This window comes from Pagrus major, chromosome 16, assembly GCF_040436345.1.
Source record: "Pagrus major chromosome 16, Pma_NU_1.0".
Taxonomy (NCBI): Eukaryota; Metazoa; Chordata; class Actinopteri; order Spariformes; family Sparidae; genus Pagrus; species Pagrus major.
Genome location: NC_133230.1, coordinates 5876787 through 5896007, shown reverse-complemented (window position 1 = coordinate 5896007; position 19221 = coordinate 5876787). Strand labels below are relative to the sequence as shown.

Here is a 19221-nt window from a genome sequence, read left to right as displayed (position 1 = left end):
TCATTGTACTGTGCAGTGAGTTCTTAAACATAATTGCCTACTTCATCCCCGCATCCACATCCCCTCTCAAAGCCCCCACATCCCGCTGCCCTCATTTAACGGGTCAGTGGATCTTTGTTATGTGAGGCAAACAGTTTCCTAATCATATATCTGTCACAGGCAAACGATTCACCTCTTTATAGTCCGCCACTGAATTTTACCACATTATTTCCATGAGCCGGGGTGCACGTCTTGATTTCTCACTACGGTTTTGCTGGTGCACCTCTTTGCATGTATTTTCACCCCCGGCTGCAGAAGTCATCATGTGACACTGACAGTGTGCAGGACTCTCAGAGACTCATGAGAGAAAAGTCCATCCTCCTTTTCTCAGCGACACGGATATTTACGCTTGAGGGGATCCCACTTCTCATGCATACCAGTGATTTACAACACAATTTATGGTCTTCCCCATTCAGTTAGCACTATGTGTATGTAGGGCAGCTTTTGTTGGCCGCTCTGAAGCTTTCTGGGTAAAACTACAATGGAACAAAAGCCTCAACAAAACCAACCCTTAATTAGATATACAGTATAGCATTTAAAAAAAAAACACAACAACTTAACAATCAAGGGTATTGTTGTCTGGATGTTGGAAAATGAGGAGGAGATGAAACAATGATTAATTCGAGAAACAGGCACAGGACATCAGTAAAAATCATTTTATTTGCATTTATGAAGTAGAAAAAAAAGCATAAATCTGTCAAGGTTCAAGGTCAAGGTTTCATTTTTTGAAATAAAAGAAACACAGCTTAGACATTTTTAAACAGTATCCTAATCCAGACCTGCATCCAGTTGACTCAGGCCTTGATTTAACTCTGTCGGATGCTTAAATCCTCTCTGGAAACACTGAATTATAACGGCTATTATAACTTTAGCTTTAGCAGCACCCATCAAAGAGAGCATCAGTCAAATCAGTTAACAAGTTTATCCCAACAGGTAACAGACAAATATAATACAAACAAAGATAAGCAACCAAAATCAACACTATCCTCATGTGATGGTAAGTTTCACTGCCCTAATAAACGTTAGCTCAAGGTGACGTAAGCTACCCTCAATCTGGGTATAAATAAACATCATTTCACTGTGGGAAAATTAGCACTGTTGAGGTGTGAGGCTGCAAAGATATGGATTCTTTCATCATTTGATTTCCCAACACCTCAAAGTCTCACGTTAACACCTTTTAAAGCTTCAGAATATCCAATGTAACACAAGACTGCAATAACAACCACCGCAGTACATGTCACAGTACTTAACGCTGGCTGTACATCTAATAATGAGACATCATGCGTATTGTAAACTCAGCACATATATGTAGGACATATGCCAACAATGTTCCAGGTCTTCATGGCTTCAGTCATATGATAAAGCTGTTCCCTTCTGCATCCTTTGACTTGTTTTTCCCGCTGTCAGAAAACACAACAAGCACAAGAAACACAAGAAAGGCACGTTAAGGACTAAAGAATGAACATCTTAAAAGTATATTTTTGCCTCTCAGGCATCAAGTTGTCCCCTTTTCTTGCACTGCTCTAACAATCTCCCCCGTCTCGACACCTTTCTGTTCTGCCATAAATGCTTTTCTGCTAAATTTCTCCGCCGGACGGACATAAATGTATCTAATTATGTATTTTCAATAAAATCTATTCACCCTCCGAGATGCTCCACGTCCTCGATGGTCTCCGGCAGCACAACTCCTCTCATCTCAGGCAACATTGTCACCAATGCACTGTACAGCACCGACATCACACCTGAAACAAATGTTAACTTAAGTTGGTGAGTTTGAATTTTCCTCATGTGTCGTTTCAGAGAGCTTAGAGTATTTAAAGATTAACAAACTTACCATAAAGCAAAAGAGGCAGCTCTTGCCAGATCCTGGCCAGTCTGTAGAGCAGGAATGGGGCTACAATTGCTCCGAAGTCACTGGCAGATGAACACACCGACACACCCAGATTTCTGTGAGACATTGAACAGCAAATGAAACCACAACCGTGTAAGACATTCACAATTTCTTTACATATAGGACCTGGACATCCCGCTCAAGTAAAGTCTGTGGTGGAGTTGTGCCTTTGTAATGAGGCCTTTGCTTTTTGTCGGCATTGTTGAGGACGTCTCTGTCTAGTTTGATTCAACTTTATTGGAATTATCAACGGACAAAGCTAATCGTAGCCTGAGCTTATGTTCAGCGTGAGCATCCACGTCATGGCTCCTCAAGTGGAAACAGGAGATTAGTTTGGCGGCGTTTGAGGATGTCAGTGTTGAATCCTGTGTTGACATTGTTGATCATCTTTTTCAAGCACATGAAAAGCTGATCTTTGTTGACCAACAGACTTTGGATTCAAACCTTAGAGTTGTTGGGTACATCTCCGTGTTGGCAAAGTTCAGGGTCTCAAGTCCAATGGCAACAGCAAGCCTCCCGATAATCACGATTGACTTCTTCAGCCAGACATAATCTGTTGGAAAGACGGATGAAACAAAACGATTGTTCAGAAATGATCAAAATCCATTTTCAACTTCTGGTTCCTCAGTCAGCTGTGCTTACCCATGGGGATGAAGGGGACTATGAGGCAAGCGATGCCGCCGGTGAAGTTGGTGACGGCCATGACGGAGCGTCGGCCGAGTCTGTCGACCAGCAGGTAGAAGATGAGGCCGGTGGGAAGCTCCACCACAGCAGAGAGAAAGAAGTCCAGGTAGAGGTTATTGCCTGTGATGCCTAGCCGCAGGATCAGGCCTTGAAACACGACGGTACTTGTAAACCTGGATAAGAGGAATATCAAATAAGATATTACTTGCACATCCGTCAGGGACAGGATCAGGGCAGTATTTTATTGTATTGTGTAGAACAACTTGACTTACCAGGCATAAATTAAAATTAGTGTGTTTTTTCTTATATTTGGTGTCCGAAACAAATCCATTACTGAAATAGGAGTCACTTCATTTGTTTCCTCCACAAGAATAATCTGGAAAACATTATATCGAACAGTTAATCAGATTTGGTAAATCAGATTTCTAGATTATCATTTTATCCGGCACAGTTCACAGAAGCAGAAGCAGTTTTTATAAATGTTGTCACACCTCTGGAAGATTTTGCGGTAAAGATCTCCCGTTGCATTTGGCAATAGTCGCAGCAACCCTCTTGGCGTCTGTATTTCTTTTTTGTGAGAAGAGCCAGCGTGGAGATTCAGGAACAATCCTTTCAAAACAAACACACATCTGCATTGGATTCGACCCAGAGATGAATAAAACACGGCATATACGAAGCAAACCATGTTTGTATACCAGTGGTATGAGATAAACAGGATGCAGGGCAGACTCATGACCAGCTGCAGGGTCCTCCAGGAAGACAGGAAGTAAGCCAGGCCCGGCAGGATGACCATGCCAGTGGAGTAGAAAGTCCGACTCACCATGGACACATATTTCCTGTTGTTTGATCCGAAGAACTCAATCACTACGACAAAGAGAGATGATGTTGTAGCAGACCGATTTACCCTTTCACATATGTATTTATTTGTCAAAGCAAAGGCACAAGTTGTGAAATATTATAATCATGCAATATGACTAACATCAAGAAACAGAATTAGATATATGTCCTTAGATGAGCTCCGCTGTATGAACGTACCGAGGACATAGCTGGCCGTCCATGCTCCCTTTGCGCAAAACCCTTGTAGGAATCGAAAAGTAAGCAGCATCGGGTACCAAGGCGACAGCATGACCCCCACACCTGAGACGCCAAGGCCAACCATCGACGCAATGAAACATGGCTTCCTCCCAAACCTGTAAAAATATCAAGTATTATTAGTATTTAAAAGTAATTAGGAACTGATTGTGAGAGCTGAAACTAAACAGTGCAGAACAGACCTGTCAGCCATGTAGCCGGTGACAAAAGCTCCAACAAAAAATCCACATGCCAGGAGAACTTGATTCAGATCAGCAAGCCAGGATCTCTCACAGACCAACGAGAACTAGGAGGGAAAAATGTGAAAACACCTTTCATCCAAAACCAAAGCTAATAGATAGATGGAAGGTGCAGCCTCATATCAGATTGTGCAACACTGTTTCTGTTGGTAGAAGAGGCAGGAAGAAAGATGCACCTACCTCAGAAACAATAGTGCTGTGGCTTTTATCAAACACCCATCCGCTGTCACAGGGCACCAACTGGGTCACGTTAGAAGTCAGCAGCCAGTCAAGCTTGTTGCATTTGTCATGGCCGCTGCTCCAGTCTACGCCAAACCTCTCACAGCGGCTGAATGATCCTGACTGTTCAGAGCGGGGCACGGTGACTTGCCGCACCTCGAGGTCCGTCCAGCCACATTCCTCCTGGAGGCGCTCAGATTGAGGAGTCCAGCACCAGTGATCCGGAGTGTGCCCTAAGAAAACAACCCCGACAATTACAAAAGCAAAGAGTATCAAGGGTAACGAACCGAGCGTAACAACTTTCTTGTGGAAAGGCCCAAAATCTCCTATGTGCTCCATGAGTTTGTCTACATTTGCCATATCTGCTGATTATCTGACGTCTGGCATAAGATGCTGTGTCTGTCAGAGCACTCCCGTCTGAGAATGTCTCAGAGAAGGTGTGTCTTTAAAGAGACGAGAGGGGCACAGGTGTTGACACAAAGTCCTCCCTCCTTTCTCACTCTTGAGTTTACTGGTCATCTTTTCAAGGAATTGTGCAAGCTATTATTAATTGGCCTGTAAACAAGACTCCAGGGGCCACATACCATCCTTATTCCTCACAGGGAAGGACAGAAACTTTGTCTTCAGCGGTCATGTTTTTGATTCCCCCAAATTGGGGACAAAGAGTTATAATTAAAGGGTCAATTTGTAAGATATGGCCAGAATTTTAATTTAAAATGTGTGATGAAACAAGTGTTGACATGTCGATAGCTCCAGTAGTTTCAGCTTGGAGATATAAAAGCGGTGAATTTGCTATTCAAGTGAAGGCGTAAGTAAGCTTAAGGAGTCAAAATAAAGTCATAAAATGTAAAGAAAGGAGATATTTTTACACTTATTTCCTCACTAAACAGAAAAAAACAACTGTACATCGTCTGAATTCAAGTTTCTTTCTTCTACCAAACTAAGACAAGCTAAACTGCCTCATTAGCTCATCGCAAAACACACAAAATAAATCAAAGGAAACCCACAAAAACAGTCTTGGTTTGGTCTAAATAAATTCTGGATTCACAGAGTAAGTTGGGGAAAATATTCCAGCTCAAGCTCACAAGCATAGTTTGCTTTGCATGTTTCAGTTTGTCTGAGATAAACGGCCTTATCAAATTCATACCATAAATTGTGTTTGCTGTTTTTCATGATAGATTTCACTGAGCTCAATGAATCCAGAGGAGTGTGATAAACAAAACAAAACAAACAATGCCTGTACACACTTTAGGATTCTCAGTTTAACGTAAAGATTAACTGAAATGGAGCATTTCGGAGAAACGGGACGTTTTGCATTCCAGGTTACTGAATTCCCTTTTCCTAAACCAACAACATATATGTCAAGAGTGGCAACTTTCTGTCTGTTGGTTTTCTGAGAATTTTGTGCTCTTTGGTTGACATATTTGTGCAGGTGTTAATGTACACCGACGTCAGGACACCTTAGTTTCATCTTTAGGAACACTGTCCTCAATCATCTGGGTCCAGGACCTCATACAGAGAGCCACAGTCATTTAATCTGCCCTCACAAAATATAACTCAAGTTTGAGATCACATAAGAGTCTTTACAGACTTTAGTCTTTGAATTATGTATTTCAGATCAGTGATTTTGGTTGTTAAACTTCCTTTTAAACCTGGAAAATGTTTCAAAATATATGTTCCTTTGCTTCAGTTTGACCCTTCAGAAGGCAAATATCAACAGAGAGAACAATATATAGATAAGGGCGACTGATAAGATGGTAACCAGTAACTTTCAGCACGCGTCTGTGGTGTAAATCACCAGTAAAACATGTCAAGGGAACAATGTAACAATCCTCTTCTGAAAAGAGCCCAAAGCCTCTGTGCTTGATGAGTTTATTTACATTTGCAATCTCTGCTAATTATTTAATATCTGGCGTAAGATGAGGGTTTCAACAGCAGTCCAAAAAACATGATCTTAATTTGTTCTGCGTATGAGATTAACTGTCTCTTCAGATTAATTTACAAACAAAAACAAAACAGGGTAGCTTGAGAAACAAAGAAGACACAGCTGTGCACACGTTGAGCAGTCAGAATGTAGCATAATGTAAATATTAACCAGGAAACAAGATGTTCTGTAATCCAGGTTACTGAGTTTCCATAAACGACTTATATCACTCTCTCGCTGTGTTATAACTGATTAGGCAACCTTTCTGTCATGTGGTTTTCTAAGAAAAGTGTGCTTTAGTTGAGCAGCGTGATGAATGTTTGCGCCGTTACCTTGAGTAGACTTTGAGTAGGATTTTTCTGGGTTCAACCATTGTGGGAAGCATTTAGGACGATGTAAATACACAACTCAACAAAATATATAACAGTGTCCGGGTCATTTTTAGACATTTTATTGCGGAAATGTTACATATTATACAGTATCTCTGAAGGCATTAGTGTCTTTTATTCAATTTTCATTACAGAGCTCAATGAATTTTGTTATAAAAGTAAGATAATTGTGCAGTAACATTTAATTCACATTTGTTATCAACAAGTTGAAACCTTTTCATTTGTTGCTTAAAGCTTAGCAGACGTTCTTATTCCAAAACTGGACAAAAACAAACTGGAACAGGACATTAATTTGCTGACGTCGCCTGTTTCTGGTCTCTGTTAATTAACAGAGTTTCATCTTCCCAGTGCAGATAAGATGACCTCCACTGAGGGTCTGTCTATGGGGCTCTGACAGCAGTGAGAGAACAGCACCCTCCCATGTTCGCCCAAAACAAAGTCGCCTCCCAGCTAAAGAAATAGAAAAGGAAAAAAATTCAATTACAAATTAATCCTAATAAATTCTGTGTACTAAAGTGATCGGGGGAGAAAATATTTAACAAATAAAAATCCAGTTGGTGAATTAAAAAAGTCAATTATTTATTCTATGGTGAATAATTTCATTCATTTTCGTACGTGGAGCTTCGAGCATCGTTCTACCTGAAACATGTCGTCTTGAATCGATGGAAGCTCTCGTGGAAACTCCATGTTGTCCGCCACGTATTCGGCGTACAGCAGCATGTTACTGAAGTTTAACACTTTCTTTAGAGACGCTCCCAGGCCGAATGCTGCGTACATCTGCAACACCCCGGCAGAGTTAGCAGCTAACTTACCATCGGAAAGGATATGAAGTGTGTTTTCTATATTATTGTTGTGTAAAGTTGACCTCTGACCTTCCTCTCATGGTCCAGGAGCATGTCATATTGACAACCAGTCTCCTGCAGCCAGTGTGAAGCTCCCTCCTGACAGCCAAATGAAACGACCACCGCTTCAATTGAATGTGCGTCCAGGGACCTCTGAAAAATAATGTCAGGTACAGAGGACGATAATGAGGATAATTATAGCCATGTGTGGGTGAGAACATGCAGGATTTAAAAGGCAAATTATTGCATCCAAAGGTAGCTGTGCCAAATATTTTAGTTTAAAGTTGATTATTGAGATTGTGGTCTCTGTGAATAACACTGCACTAATAACATGGTCAGATTAATTAATTTGCCTCCTCGCTACGACGAGCGTGACCGCTTCAGCTTTCACTCTGTGTCTTTACCTGATTCTTCTCCAGATCTTTAAGATGGAGACGGCAGAGCAGACAGGAGAACTGGCGGATTAACACCAACAGGATCTTTTTACCTTCCCCAAGATATTTCTCTAATCTCACTTCTCTGCAAAACACACAGAAACAGCAAGCTTATGGCGTGAAGGACAAGGCAGTACACCAGAAAGGTTTAACCAGAAAATGAAATAAAGAGCACAATTTGTTTCTAGCTGAATTTCTTATCAAGTACAGCTGCTCACACAGAAATAAATCACACCTACTCTCCTGTTCTGGCATTGATGAGAGATGTATCTGGTGAGACGCATTTTGACTGATCGTCTGTATCCAGGATTTTAGCACTCAGTTGTAACTCATCATCCAAACGCTGCAGAAAGGAATCCCACTGCACCTGCGTTACATCGAACACAGTCAGTAAAAAACAAGATGCTCACACAAGAATGTTTGTGAAAATATCTTTGACTCACTTCTAGTTGTTCGAAGTCCTTCAGCACGGCCCGTAAGGCAGCACAGCTGGAGAAGTCACACAGCGAAGTTTTTACTAATGTTTCAGTTCATGGAAATGATCATTTTTGCATCACAATGTTTTGTTTTCTTACATCAGAGAACAAGTTTCTGCAGCACTATAATGCTGTTCTGTCACACGATTCAGATATTGCACTTGCAGCCCTGAACGAAACCTCATGCCGTGACTTTAAATATTATTTATTCGCTCCTACAAGGGCTGCAACTAACAATTCATTTCATTATTGATTAATCTACTTATTGTTTTTTTCAATTATTCGATTAATTGTCTAATCATGAGAAATGTCCTAAAACTCAAGTTGACGTCTCTAAATAGTCCAAAACCAAATCAAAACTATAGTGGCACTCAGTAGAGCATACACCTCCGCCAAGGCCCGACAGCCCCTTTAATTCAATCATGCCTAATCCAGTATCAAAGCTGATAGTTCAACAGATGTAGCATCTGCATCAAAATGTAATCACTCATAGATACCAGCCACTTAAAATACGCCTGTTTTCTTTATTTCCTGAGAAATTATCAAAAAGTTCCTGGATGGGCCCTTTTTTCTAGAGCTACACCAAAGGTTAATGGTGTCTATTCTGAGCCGAGACCCATCCTCCATCCACGTTTCCTGGAAATCAGTTCAGTAATCTTTGTGTCATCCTGCTCACAAAAAAAACATAACCTTCTTAGCAAATGATTACAATTGAGAAGCTGGAACGTCTGGATGTCAGGTGCCAAAATGTCAGGTCAGGTGTGAAAAAAATAAGCTCTTACTGATTGTTTATTCTCCACAGGTGCTCTGCATCAGTTTTCTTCTTAACAGACAGACTGAAATCAGAAAAAATCAAAGTAAACGACTCGTATCTACGTGTCAAACAGTGGAAAGCTGAATCTGTAGTGCTTTAAAGCTGTATTTACTCATTATTATATTGTTTATATAATGTGGTTAGTGCTCGTAACCTTCTGTACAGATCTGCACCAGCTTCAATCAGACCCAGCAGTGACTGTTTCTGCACGACGCGGATTTTCTGCCTGATGAAGTCCTGGAGACAGCCTGAATAAGCAAAAGTAAATGAAGTTAGTGTGTAACAGTCTGTCTGAGTTCAGTCTTTATGTCCAATGATTGACAGGCCTCCTGCTTACCCGACCCATGCTATGTCCATAAATCGCCTACCAGCTGTGGGTCACGGTGTCTATTTTTACATGCTGCACAAAGTGCTGCCTACCTTCCCGGCTCTCCGTCTCGGCTCGTTCCAGTAAAGCTTTTCCCTTTTCGACAAAAGCCGTGAGAGCTTTCACACAAGAGGCTGCAGCCGGGTCGGCTCCAGCAGCCATTTTATGTTTGAATGCGGACGTGTGATAGTTACATGAGTTATGCAACTTCTTATCAGCACACCGGGGTGAAACAAACTCTGCTTTCTCGCCAAGTCCACTCTGGGCGAATGGGGAATAAAAGATTAGCAGCTGAAGCTCAGTTTAAAGGGGCACTCCGCTGATTTTACACATGAAGATCAGTTCACTAGTCATTAGGAGTGCTACTTGGTTTGTTAAAGTGGTTGTATAATTTGTCAGGTCTGAGGAAATGAGCTTTGAGTTGCGTTATCTCAGATTGAGACTCCTCAATTCATCCTCAGCATAGAAAATGTTTTTATTTTAATACTTCAGCCCTGGTGGCTTCTTCTCGCTGATGGTCTATTATGCTTATGTAGATCAAAGAGGATCAGTATTACATTTAGACTGTTTAGATCATATTTTCAGTGTTATTTAATCCAGCAACACAGGATTCTTTTTGTTTTATCCATCAGTTTGTCTAATCGGTGATCGCTCTAAATACAGCAATTATCCACGAGCCTCAGGTGCCTGTTTCTATGGAGAAGGAGCCGGACAGATTCACAAATTTCAAAATGCTTCATTGTTTCAGTAAACATTCAACAAAACAGCTTGCAGTGCTATCAACCCTATTCCTCAGCCACCCAAGATACCGTATGAGCACAACCTCCTGCACAATCTACGTGTTTTTCATGGGAACAGGGCACTAATCCTCTTTCTTAGAGCGACGTGTGTGGTGTATCTTTCACTCATTTAGATCTTCTTTACTGAAATAATACGTCTGACACTGTTATTATGCTCAGCCCACTCAGCTAACACTTCTAAAGCCCTGAAAGTGCCGCCAGTGCATCAGTTATCAGGATACTTAGATACCTCAAGTATCCCTCATAATGGTTTCCCAGGTAACCTCCCCAGGAAACTAGTGGATAGATGAGGAAAAGGAAGATGTCCAACTGATCTTCAAAGCCCTTGCATCTCTCTGATCTGCTGATCTCTTACATATCGACACATCAGGGTCAGACACTGAAGATAAAGCCAGCATTTTTCTTTTTATTGCTATGAATCTCACATGAACCAGGTACAATTTTCCACAGTAGTGGCTGCATTAATCAACAGACTGCATTTCCAGATCTCTCTGTTCTTGAAATCCGTCCTCCTGGACTTCCTGGAGGTGTTCGCCGTTGCTCTCCTGTATTAGGTTCTCCTCTGGTTCCTGGACGCCCTCAGAGAGTCCTTGTGATTGGCTAACGACTGTTTCTGTGGGTACAACATGGGAGATTGTGAAAGAAGTGGCGATCTCCTGCAGACGGGCCTGCTCAGACTTCAGCTTGGCCAGTTCATTGGTCAGTGGAGTGGCGATCGTTGGTGTGGCAGCGGGGGCTGGGGCGTTCTGGACGGGGTGATCGTCTTTAGGCACTTCAGGGGTCTCCAGCACCTCAGGGACCTCCTTCTCCGTTGGTTCGCTGGTCTTACTGTCCGGTTTGCCTGCAGCTCCCTGCACCTTGTCGTAAAGGCTCTTCCTCTCCTCTTGCAAAGCCCTGCACAGATTCTCAAGCTTCTGGTTCTTCATGGTGACGAGCTCAAACTCCTTCTCCTTGATTGCTTTCTGTAAAGGATTAAAATGCACAGAAACAAAGTGATCAAAGTGAAGAAATCACTGCCTTTTCTTCGGCCTTCTGGTGGGTTTTACATGGATGCCAAACAACCAAATGTTTTGTTTTGAGCTGAAGACAATGTCCCTTACATCTGACACCATGTCGAGGAGACTCTTGTTGCAGCCATCAAAGCGAGTCTTCCATGACTGGCACTCTTTCTCCAGCTTTTTCATTTTCTTGGCCATCTACACAACGACAACAAAAACCACGTTACACACCGCACGCTCAAAGCCACTTCTAAAAATAGGATCATACAGTTTAAGTGTTAGTGTAAATCTCATGGGATCTTTTTGCTCTTATCCCAGTTTCTATCCTATTTTTTATTCAAATAATATAACCAGCATCATGAAGCTGACTTCAAATATTCTGCGGATGCGCTCTCACTTTGTCCATGTCCTGTTTGAAGCCGCTGTAGACGCTGTTACTCTTTGATACCGTGCCCTGGAATTCATCAAACTTCTTGGAGTACATATCGAGCTGAGGAGAAATGGAGAAAAACACATTATACGAGCATCAAGAGAGAAGGAACAACAAGCCAATACTGCCCATGATGCCCTGTTACAGTACCTGGATCTTCATATCGATTTCTTGCTCCTTCATGACCTTCACTTGCAATTTATACTCCGCCGCCTGTTTTAGCGTCTGTGGAATATTAAAACGTCCCATGAAAATGAGCATTAGGGGATTAGGATTGCAAATGTGCTCGTAGCGCTCAACAAATCTGATACACAAAAACGTACAAGCTCTCTCTCCAGCTTGTGCTTCTCCTCGGCCTCCTTCAGCAGCATGTTCGCCTGCGTAAGTTTGGTCTCCAGCAGCTTTTCTTTCAGGTCTCGGTGTTTGAAGACCTTCTCCAGGTTCTGGAAGACAATCAGGAGAATTTATAGGAGTCGTTTTCACACAGAAAAGCTGTTTCATTTCTTGCTCGGGGAGCTTTTTGGCTGCATAAAACTGAAATACTGCAGCTAATAAATGTAAGACCTGGGTGAAATGTGATAATAATTCACAGGTTTGAAACTGGCACAGAGGCCCAGATGTGTGAGGTACAGTTCAGGTTATGCCAGGTAGGTTTGCATGTAGATTGGGGTTCAGGGTGTCAGGATCAATACCGCCTCTCGCTGGTCGTATTGCGAAATGAGCCCCTTCAGTTTCTCTGCCAGACCGCTGTTCTCCTGGCACAGCTTGGTGTTGCGGGTGCTGTGTTCCTCGATTTGGGCCTGGATGTCGCTCAGCGTCCCCTGGAAATGGGTGGTGATCTCTTTCCTCTTCAGGTCGTCCTCTCTGCACCTCTGCAGGGTCTCCTCCTGCAATGTCAGGGACGGATGTGAAAGCTTAAAACCACCTTGCATGTGACACATTTGCAATTAGCACGGTGACATAGAGCTAGGAGCATATCGAGCTTATCCTTTGAAGTATAAACCCGCTCTGACGTCACCCATTGCTTTGTAGATGACCGTTTTGAAGCCATTACAGCTGACGCCATCTGCAGCCAGAGGTGACCGTATTTGTACAACGTGTATCTGACTGAGAACCTGAGGATCCGTCGCACCATAGACTCATTAAGAAACTGTGAAACATTTTGTAATAAGCTTACATACAAGCTGACCTCTTTCTGGCCCTGCTGGCCTTCTGGCGTCAGCGTTGTCTTTGAATGCTCTGTCCTGATATTATACAGTCGATGGATTTAGCTGAACTGACAGCATCTGAGCTTTTTTGTGGTTTCACAACACCAGCTTCGCAACTGATTAACTGCTGCTGAGTGTGAAGTTATAAGAGCGTAAATTAATGATTCATTCAGTGCAGATTAATCTGCAGATCGTTTTCTCGAGTAATTGTTTTTTCTTTTAAAATGTCGGGAAATATAATATACAATATAATAAAAAGCAAAGGTGGTCTCTTTAAGTAGCTTATTTTTGCCAACTAACCGTCTAAAACCAAAAGATATGAAGCAGAGGATTATAGTGGACAAAGAAAAGCAGGAAATCTGCACAGCTGAGAAACTATAATCAGGTGTCAAATGCCTCAAATGATTGATTTACAAAGTCGTTTGCTTAATTAACTCATTGATTCTATTCCAAAAGTTGTTCTTTTAGTTGGAGTCAGTATAAAATACGCTCAAGTTTAACTTCTGAAGAAATTTCCAAGCCTGTTGTGACTTCACACCTCAAACCATGGGTGTCATTTACAGCGTAAAGTTGTTTTGCCCCCATCCCTTTTTCAACAGCACAATATGTTAATCACAAGATATCATGCAATCCCCTCACTATGTTGCCTAAAACCGCATTTATCTAGAGTCTGAGTCCTTGTGTCCCCGTCACTTTTCAACACACAGTGACGCCCTTGAGTACTGTGCTGGGTCAGACTGGTTAATGTGAACATCCACAGGAATAATTTGCCTTGAAAAGTGTTTGAATGTCCTCGAATTACTTCATTTCAAAAGACCCACTTGTGACATGTTTTCTGTACCTGCTGTTGGTTGGCAGTGACATTACCCGTATGTCAGCATCACTTTTCAACACGCCCTTGCCTCAAACTCCCAAGCATTATAATATATTGCCACATCAAACCCTTTATTTCACCATTAAATGTCCCTTTATGTCTCTTTAAAATGTTTACGTTGTTTGAGCTGAATTTTCAGTCTGTGTCTGAGTAAAATATTCAAAACCACGGCTGCTCTACAATCAAATTATGTTATATATTAATTTTCATTTACATTTCCCCAATAATCAGGCTGATGAGCTGCATTTTAAGACTGTAGGCTCTCTTTGGCTTCACAACATGACTTGTGGGTGTGGCAGTTTCAGGTCAAATCAGGAGCTTTGACATAATGTTTGATCTTTGGTGCCAGCTGATGTCACCTCCTGTCGAGCACAACATATGGCTACAACACCCGGCACCAACAAGTAAAATAACAGCAAATGGCCTTTTCAGTGGCTCAGACTCGATGACGTACTTCCTCTCCCTCACAGAGAGGAGGCACGACGGCAGCTTGAGGTACCTTTAAGGTTTTGTTGTGCCGCTGCAGTTCTCGGCAGAGCCCCTCCAGTTTACTGCGAGCAAGCACGGCCCGACTGTGCTCGCTCTGCAGCTGGTCCTTCTCCTTCATCACCTGGAGCAGCTTCTTCTGCAGAAGCTTCAGCTGCTTCTGATCGCTGCGATGCTCCTCCAACTGCAAGAACACACAGGAAAATCTACCACATGCCCCTGAGAGTAAAGATACACGCCACTTCTTCTTCTCTATAAGCCTCAACTCACCAGCTCAGCGTGCTTCTTGATGATGGCTTCCAGTTTCTGTTCTGGAGTGTTGAGTTTGTTCAGACTTTGCATCAGCAGCATGGCCTCCTTCCCTGAACAGCCACAGAGAATCACACATGACGGTCAAGTCGGGTTTGAGCTTCGTTTTAGAGCAGTAACTGTCCATGTTTACAAGAAGTCTGTCTCCCCATGTGAGCCAACTGAAGCAGACTATAAACAGCATGTGGAAATACTATTTTACCTGCTCGTCTGCTGCGGATGGATGCACTTACACGCATAACAGCTCCGCTTACACACCTATCGGTTTCAGTACAACTTGGACTTTCGCTGACTGAGCTGAATGAAAACCCACCTCTGCTAAAATCAATAAAACATTCTGGAAAAAAACAGAACACCTAGATTTTTGAGCATCTTCTTCTCCAGTTTCTGGTCCTTGCGGGCGTCTGACTCCTTGACGGCTGTGACCTCCTCCCCGTCCTCTGGCTCAGCGGGATTCTCGGCCTGGTAGGTGCTAATGATGTCCTCCAGCTGCTTGGCCAGGTCCTCTGTCAGGTCAATGTGCTGACCCTCGGCTGGCAGCGCCTCCGGACCCACGGGTGCAGGGCTGCTCATCTGACAGGCCTCCATTATTCTGGGCTAGTACTGAGAGGGAAACAGCTGGTTTTCTGTGACGAAGCGGAGGAATACATGTGATATTCATCTCCTGCTGGCATTGTTGTCCAAAGGATTAGTCTCTCGTGATCAACTCTGACCCGTTGACCTCATGTTCACTCTGTTTTAACAGTCACTTCCCTCCACCGTGAATCATTTTGACTGATTTTCAGTTTGATTTTCAGTTTGATTTTTTAATATGATTACACTACAAAAACCTGTATTTATCAAATCAATGTCAACTTCAAAGTGTTTACAAATGTGTCTCGTCAGCGTCGGAGCATTCTCCTAAATCAATTCAATTTGGGATCTCAGGGCTTCTCGAGACTCGGATTAGACCTGAGCCGTGTTGTGTTTTTTGTTTTTTGTTTTATTTTCCGGTTGCTCCAACGCTGTTTGGCTGTGAAATAAACATTTTTCTGCTTAAAAATAGATTCAAAAGTTCTGGTTATATGAAAGAGCTTCTCAACAGGCCTTTTCACAGCAGATATTTTTAGGAGAAGGACAGGTGTGACTCATAACATTAACAATGGCTGTGTTCCACTCAGGTCTCCCAGTGTGCACAATACCACAACCTTGAAACTGAAACAGCTAAGTGGAATGCAGCCATTATTAATTTTATTATTTGTACTTGTACTTTTACGGCTGTGAACATTAGGAAGACCTATAGAGTTAGACTGATTACAGATTTACAGAACAGAGCTGCAGCAGTAGTCGATTAATCCAGTGTTTCTGAGACTTTTTACACCGTGTGCCACCTCAGAAAATATTAGGCTCTCTAAGTACCACCGTTAAAGTGCAGTAGACTTTATTCAGGTTACTGTTTTGCACTGTTTGTTGCTAACATTAGCACTCAGTCATCAACCACAGGGTGTTTGAAATATCCTCCTGCTGCTCTGCAAATCTGTTAGCGAGCTGTGTTTGTTGTGTTGTGAACCTTTCATTTTTCCTCCGCTCACTATCGTGCCATTGCAGTTTGAATTTAGTTTAACGTGGCTGCAAGGTACACTAGATGGAGAATAGTGTTTGCCATTTTTCTGTCTTTTAACCAGTCAATTCATGATTTTAGTCATTTTTCAGGCGAAATATTTGCTGGTTAAATGCTTGTCTTCATGATACATGACAGTAAACTAAATATATTCAGGCTAAGAACTAATACATAGGGCATTTAAAGATGTCACGTTGGATTTTATAACAGGTATTTCTCACTGTTTTCTGATATTTTTCACACCAAACGATTAATTAAGTAAGCAAATAAGCAAGGCACTTAAAAACAGCTGTCTATTCTATACACATGGAGCTCAGTGAGATACATTACACACAGACATACAGTATTTTCTTGGTCTTGCTGTAATCTTAAGAAACACTCAGTAAAATATGACCCTTTTTTGATTTAACATGATTCAACCCCAGTTAATTAGAGTGGTAACAAAGCATATTAGTGTACCACAGTGACTGAAATGAAGTGCCATGCTGCCTGAGTGCCTGTTCTGGAGGCTCACAGCCAGAGCCTGTTTACGTGCATAAAATTAGTGCAGCCTTCACACTGCCTGAGCTTTCACAAGCGGAGCGCGTGGCACCTGTTCCAGACCCCACAGGCTATTTTAGGAACTTCTTAATATGGGCAAGATATTTATTTATTTCTAATCCATTCTTATTGATGTCAATGTCAGTGGTTGTGCGTACAAACGCCGCATTCCCAACTATTATAAATATCTGTGTTACATAAGCAACCCCCATCTATATTCAATAGTTTTTAAAGGAGGCAGTTAGGCGGAACGGAAATTCAACTTTAAAAAACAAACGACTGTAGGAAAAGGCGTTATTGATTTCTTCACACACAACAGTGGTTGTGCACAATCAGAGAAATAAATTAAAAAAAGAAGAGTTGTCCAAAACAAAATGAATCTCTTCCCGTTTCTGTTAACAAGTGACACAGGCAAGCCTCAACAAAAGCATTCAAGTTCAAACAAACAGTTTAAAGAATAAGAAGGTGTGGAAAGCCTCTCAAACACAGAATCTAAGAGTATCTTTACGCTATTTAGGTGTAAATGTCCCTGAAGAAGCAGGGTAACGAGCAAACGGGGTCTTACCAGGACCAAGGGCCAGAGTGGGAAAAGGAAGAGTGTCGAGGGGCTTGGACAGGCTGCCACCACAGATACAACAGCTGTGATAAGACCACCTCAAAATAAACCAGAGGAGCACAGCTCACTCTGAGCAGAGAGAGGGAGGACAAGAGGGACTGTGTGACTCTGTCCGTTCACAAAAACAACCCCCTCTGATTGTAATCTAAGGTGTGTGAGTACGCTTCATCATTTAAAAGGTTTTTCCTGTTCAGATCTTCAGCGGCCATTTTATGTGATACCTCTGCTGCTTTACACCAATGCAGCACTAATTTTATTTTAAGCTGAGATGCTGTTAACAGCCATATAATTATTCTAACAAATGGGCCTGACAGGCCGAGTCGCCGAGCAGGAGAGGGAAAAAAATGAACTGTCTTTCTGATTGGCCAGAATTAGAACAGACCTCCTCCCCGACCCAGAGAAGATAATATGCTCTAAGATCACAGTCATTTCCCGGCTTAATATATGCTTAACACATGCAGTATTTACTCACAGTGCAGAGCAGTGGCTGCGCTGTTATGTGCAGTGGAGTTTTGCTGAATTTGATGCAACCTAGAGACGGGTTGAATACATTATCCACAAGGTGAGAACTATTTTTGGAAGCATTCATTTATTTTTCTTGTTCCATGTTATGACTGCAGTAATAATTTTTCACCAGAGGATGTCACTGGTAGGAGTCTCTCCAATTTTTCACTCTGGAGGAGTTTTTTTTTCTCCACACACTCCCCCTCCAGATAAAATGTGAATGATCTCATCTGAAAACCTTCCCTCGTGCGCTCTAATTTAAACAGCCGTGAATTACGCAGGTGGAAAAAAAAGGCACGGACGCCATTTTGAATAATCAAGTTCAGAAAACATGAAATAAGTCTGCGACACACATCCTTGGGTTAGAAGTATATTCTTTTAAAACAATTTTTTGAATTTAATCTGAAAAAGTAGAGCACCAAAACAATAAAGTCCCCAATAGCATAAAAGAGGCACTCCGTCCTGACTAACCAGATCTGATGCAAATAGCTAAACAAACGGATTGGCTACTGAGGTTTCTCCCCTCAAAAACAAAAAAAAAGATCTTAGCTGAGAGGTAAAATGATTCGTCCTCTGTGTGTTTTACAGGGAATTTCATAGACATGAGAGGCACAATGCAGTTCAGTAAATATGAATACACAATAGAAACAAAACACAATCTGAATACATACTGTATGCAAAAGCAAAATCGAAGGCTTCACTTTTCCCTTCACATTTTATGAGCATTCTGCACCGTTAACCACGACAAATAAAATTACATAAATCAAAGCTACATACATCTCCAGAAAAGGGAAAAACACAAAAATTAAAGCAGTGCACCTTTAAAATTTCTTTATGTAAACATGAGTGAACAAAGTGTTTTTTTTTTCTGACTTTGAAATCCATTCTCAAACTGGTAACAGAACCACCTGAAGATGTGAATACACTTGTTTTCTTTCTTTTTAAAAGATGAGACACGGCGTCGGCGATGAACACCGTGCTATTTTCCGCCCTCATTAAACCTCTGTTACGTCAAACTGCAGACATTTTACCTCTTAAAGAGACATAAACAATCTGCATAAAAAGTTTTCAGAATTCAAACACTGCAAAAATAGTTTAAATCATAAAAATACACGTATATATACAGAGAAGAAGAAGTAATGCATCGGTTGAATGATTACTTACACTTTGAGCTGAAGCACAGTAATAGTCAACCAACTCACGCTGTTAACATCATTACTTTAGGATAACTTACAGTAAGTGATATTGATTTATCCAGTTTAAATGCAAGAAAACACACTATTGACTGATCATCATAGCCCCTTGAAATTTGTGTGCAACATGTTTCACGAAAATGAGAACACGTGAAAAAACGACTGGAATGTTTCAAAAACCACAAGAGAACATAACACGTTTTACTCCCCCGTCTCCACTGACCGAGTCAGTTCAACATCAAAAGATGAAAAG

At 41.8% G+C, this 19221-nt stretch overlaps 3 protein-coding genes across 3 annotated transcripts; all 3 read right to left on the bottom strand.

Moving 5' to 3' along the window:
• Nucleotides 1-681: 681 nt before the first annotated feature.
• Nucleotides 682-6338, bottom strand: slc22a3 (solute carrier family 22 member 3). The gene is made up of 11 exons (XM_073484067.1): nucleotides 4126-6338; nucleotides 3889-3992; nucleotides 3650-3804; nucleotides 3310-3478; nucleotides 3106-3223; nucleotides 2887-2990; nucleotides 2573-2787; nucleotides 2375-2483; nucleotides 1874-1986; nucleotides 1682-1781; nucleotides 682-1439 (listed from the first exon to the last, which is right to left on the bottom strand). The coding sequence occupies exons 1-11, from the start codon at nucleotides 4522-4524 to the stop codon at nucleotides 1391-1393; spliced, it is 1635 nt and encodes a 544-aa protein (XP_073340168.1). The 5' UTR covers nucleotides 4525-6338; the 3' UTR covers nucleotides 682-1390.
• A 185-nt stretch (nucleotides 6339-6523) lies between these two features.
• On the bottom strand, nucleotides 6524-9586 carry LOC141011171 (prostamide/prostaglandin F synthase-like). Its single transcript, XM_073484417.1, has 9 exons — nucleotides 9464-9586; nucleotides 9198-9291; nucleotides 9012-9065; nucleotides 8197-8242; nucleotides 7993-8120; nucleotides 7724-7838; nucleotides 7350-7472; nucleotides 7117-7254; nucleotides 6524-6927 (listed from the first exon to the last, which is right to left on the bottom strand). Exons 1-9 carry the CDS (start codon nucleotides 9570-9572, stop codon nucleotides 6814-6816), a joined length of 921 nt encoding a protein of 306 aa, XP_073340518.1. The 5' UTR covers nucleotides 9573-9586; the 3' UTR covers nucleotides 6524-6813.
• A 1012-nt stretch (nucleotides 9587-10598) lies between these two features.
• txlnbb (taxilin beta b) lies at nucleotides 10599-15112 on the bottom strand. Its single transcript, XM_073483883.1, has 9 exons — nucleotides 14872-15112; nucleotides 14477-14568; nucleotides 14220-14390; nucleotides 12331-12525; nucleotides 11962-12081; nucleotides 11789-11863; nucleotides 11606-11698; nucleotides 11311-11406; nucleotides 10599-11172 (listed from the first exon to the last, which is right to left on the bottom strand). The coding sequence occupies exons 1-9, from the start codon at nucleotides 15101-15103 to the stop codon at nucleotides 10672-10674; spliced, it is 1575 nt and encodes a 524-aa protein (XP_073339984.1). The 5' UTR covers nucleotides 15104-15112; the 3' UTR covers nucleotides 10599-10671.
• Between the last annotated feature and the right edge of the window lie 4109 nt (nucleotides 15113-19221).

Excerpts from the sequence above, each read along its gene's own strand:
- slc22a3 (XM_073484067.1), bottom strand. The coding sequence starts at position 4,524 with ATGGCAAATGTAGACAAACTCATGGAGCACATAGGAGATTTTGGGCCT. Across the intron at positions 3,224-3,309 it reads CTGTTTATCTCATACCACTG|GATTGTTCCTGAATCTCCAC; the intron begins GTATACAAACAT and ends TTGTTTTGAAAG. Across the intron at positions 2,788-2,886 it reads CTAATTTTAATTTATGCCTG|GTTTACAAGTACCGTCGTGT; the intron begins GTAAGTCAAGTT and ends CCTCTTATCCAG.
- LOC141011171 (XM_073484417.1), bottom strand. The coding sequence starts at position 9,572 with ATGGCTGCTGGAGCCGACCCGGCTGCAGCCTCTTGTGTGAAAGCTCTC. Across the intron at positions 9,066-9,197 it reads GGTGCAGATCTGTACAGAAG|TCTGTCTGTTAAGAAGAAAA; the intron begins GTTACGAGCACT and ends TTCTGATTTCAG. Across the intron at positions 6,928-7,116 it reads TTCAAGACGACATGTTTCAG|CTGGGAGGCGACTTTGTTTT; the intron begins GTAGAACGATGC and ends CTATTTCTTTAG.
- txlnbb (XM_073483883.1), bottom strand. The coding sequence starts at position 15,103 with ATGGAGGCCTGTCAGATGAGCAGCCCTGCACCCGTGGGTCCGGAGGCG. Across the intron at positions 14,391-14,476 it reads TCAAGAAGCACGCTGAGCTG|TTGGAGGAGCATCGCAGCGA; the intron begins GTGAGTTGAGGC and ends GTGTTCTTGCAG. Across the intron at positions 11,864-11,961 it reads ACAAGCTGGAGAGAGAGCTT|ACGCTAAAACAGGCGGCGGA; the intron begins GTACGTTTTTGT and ends AATATTCCACAG.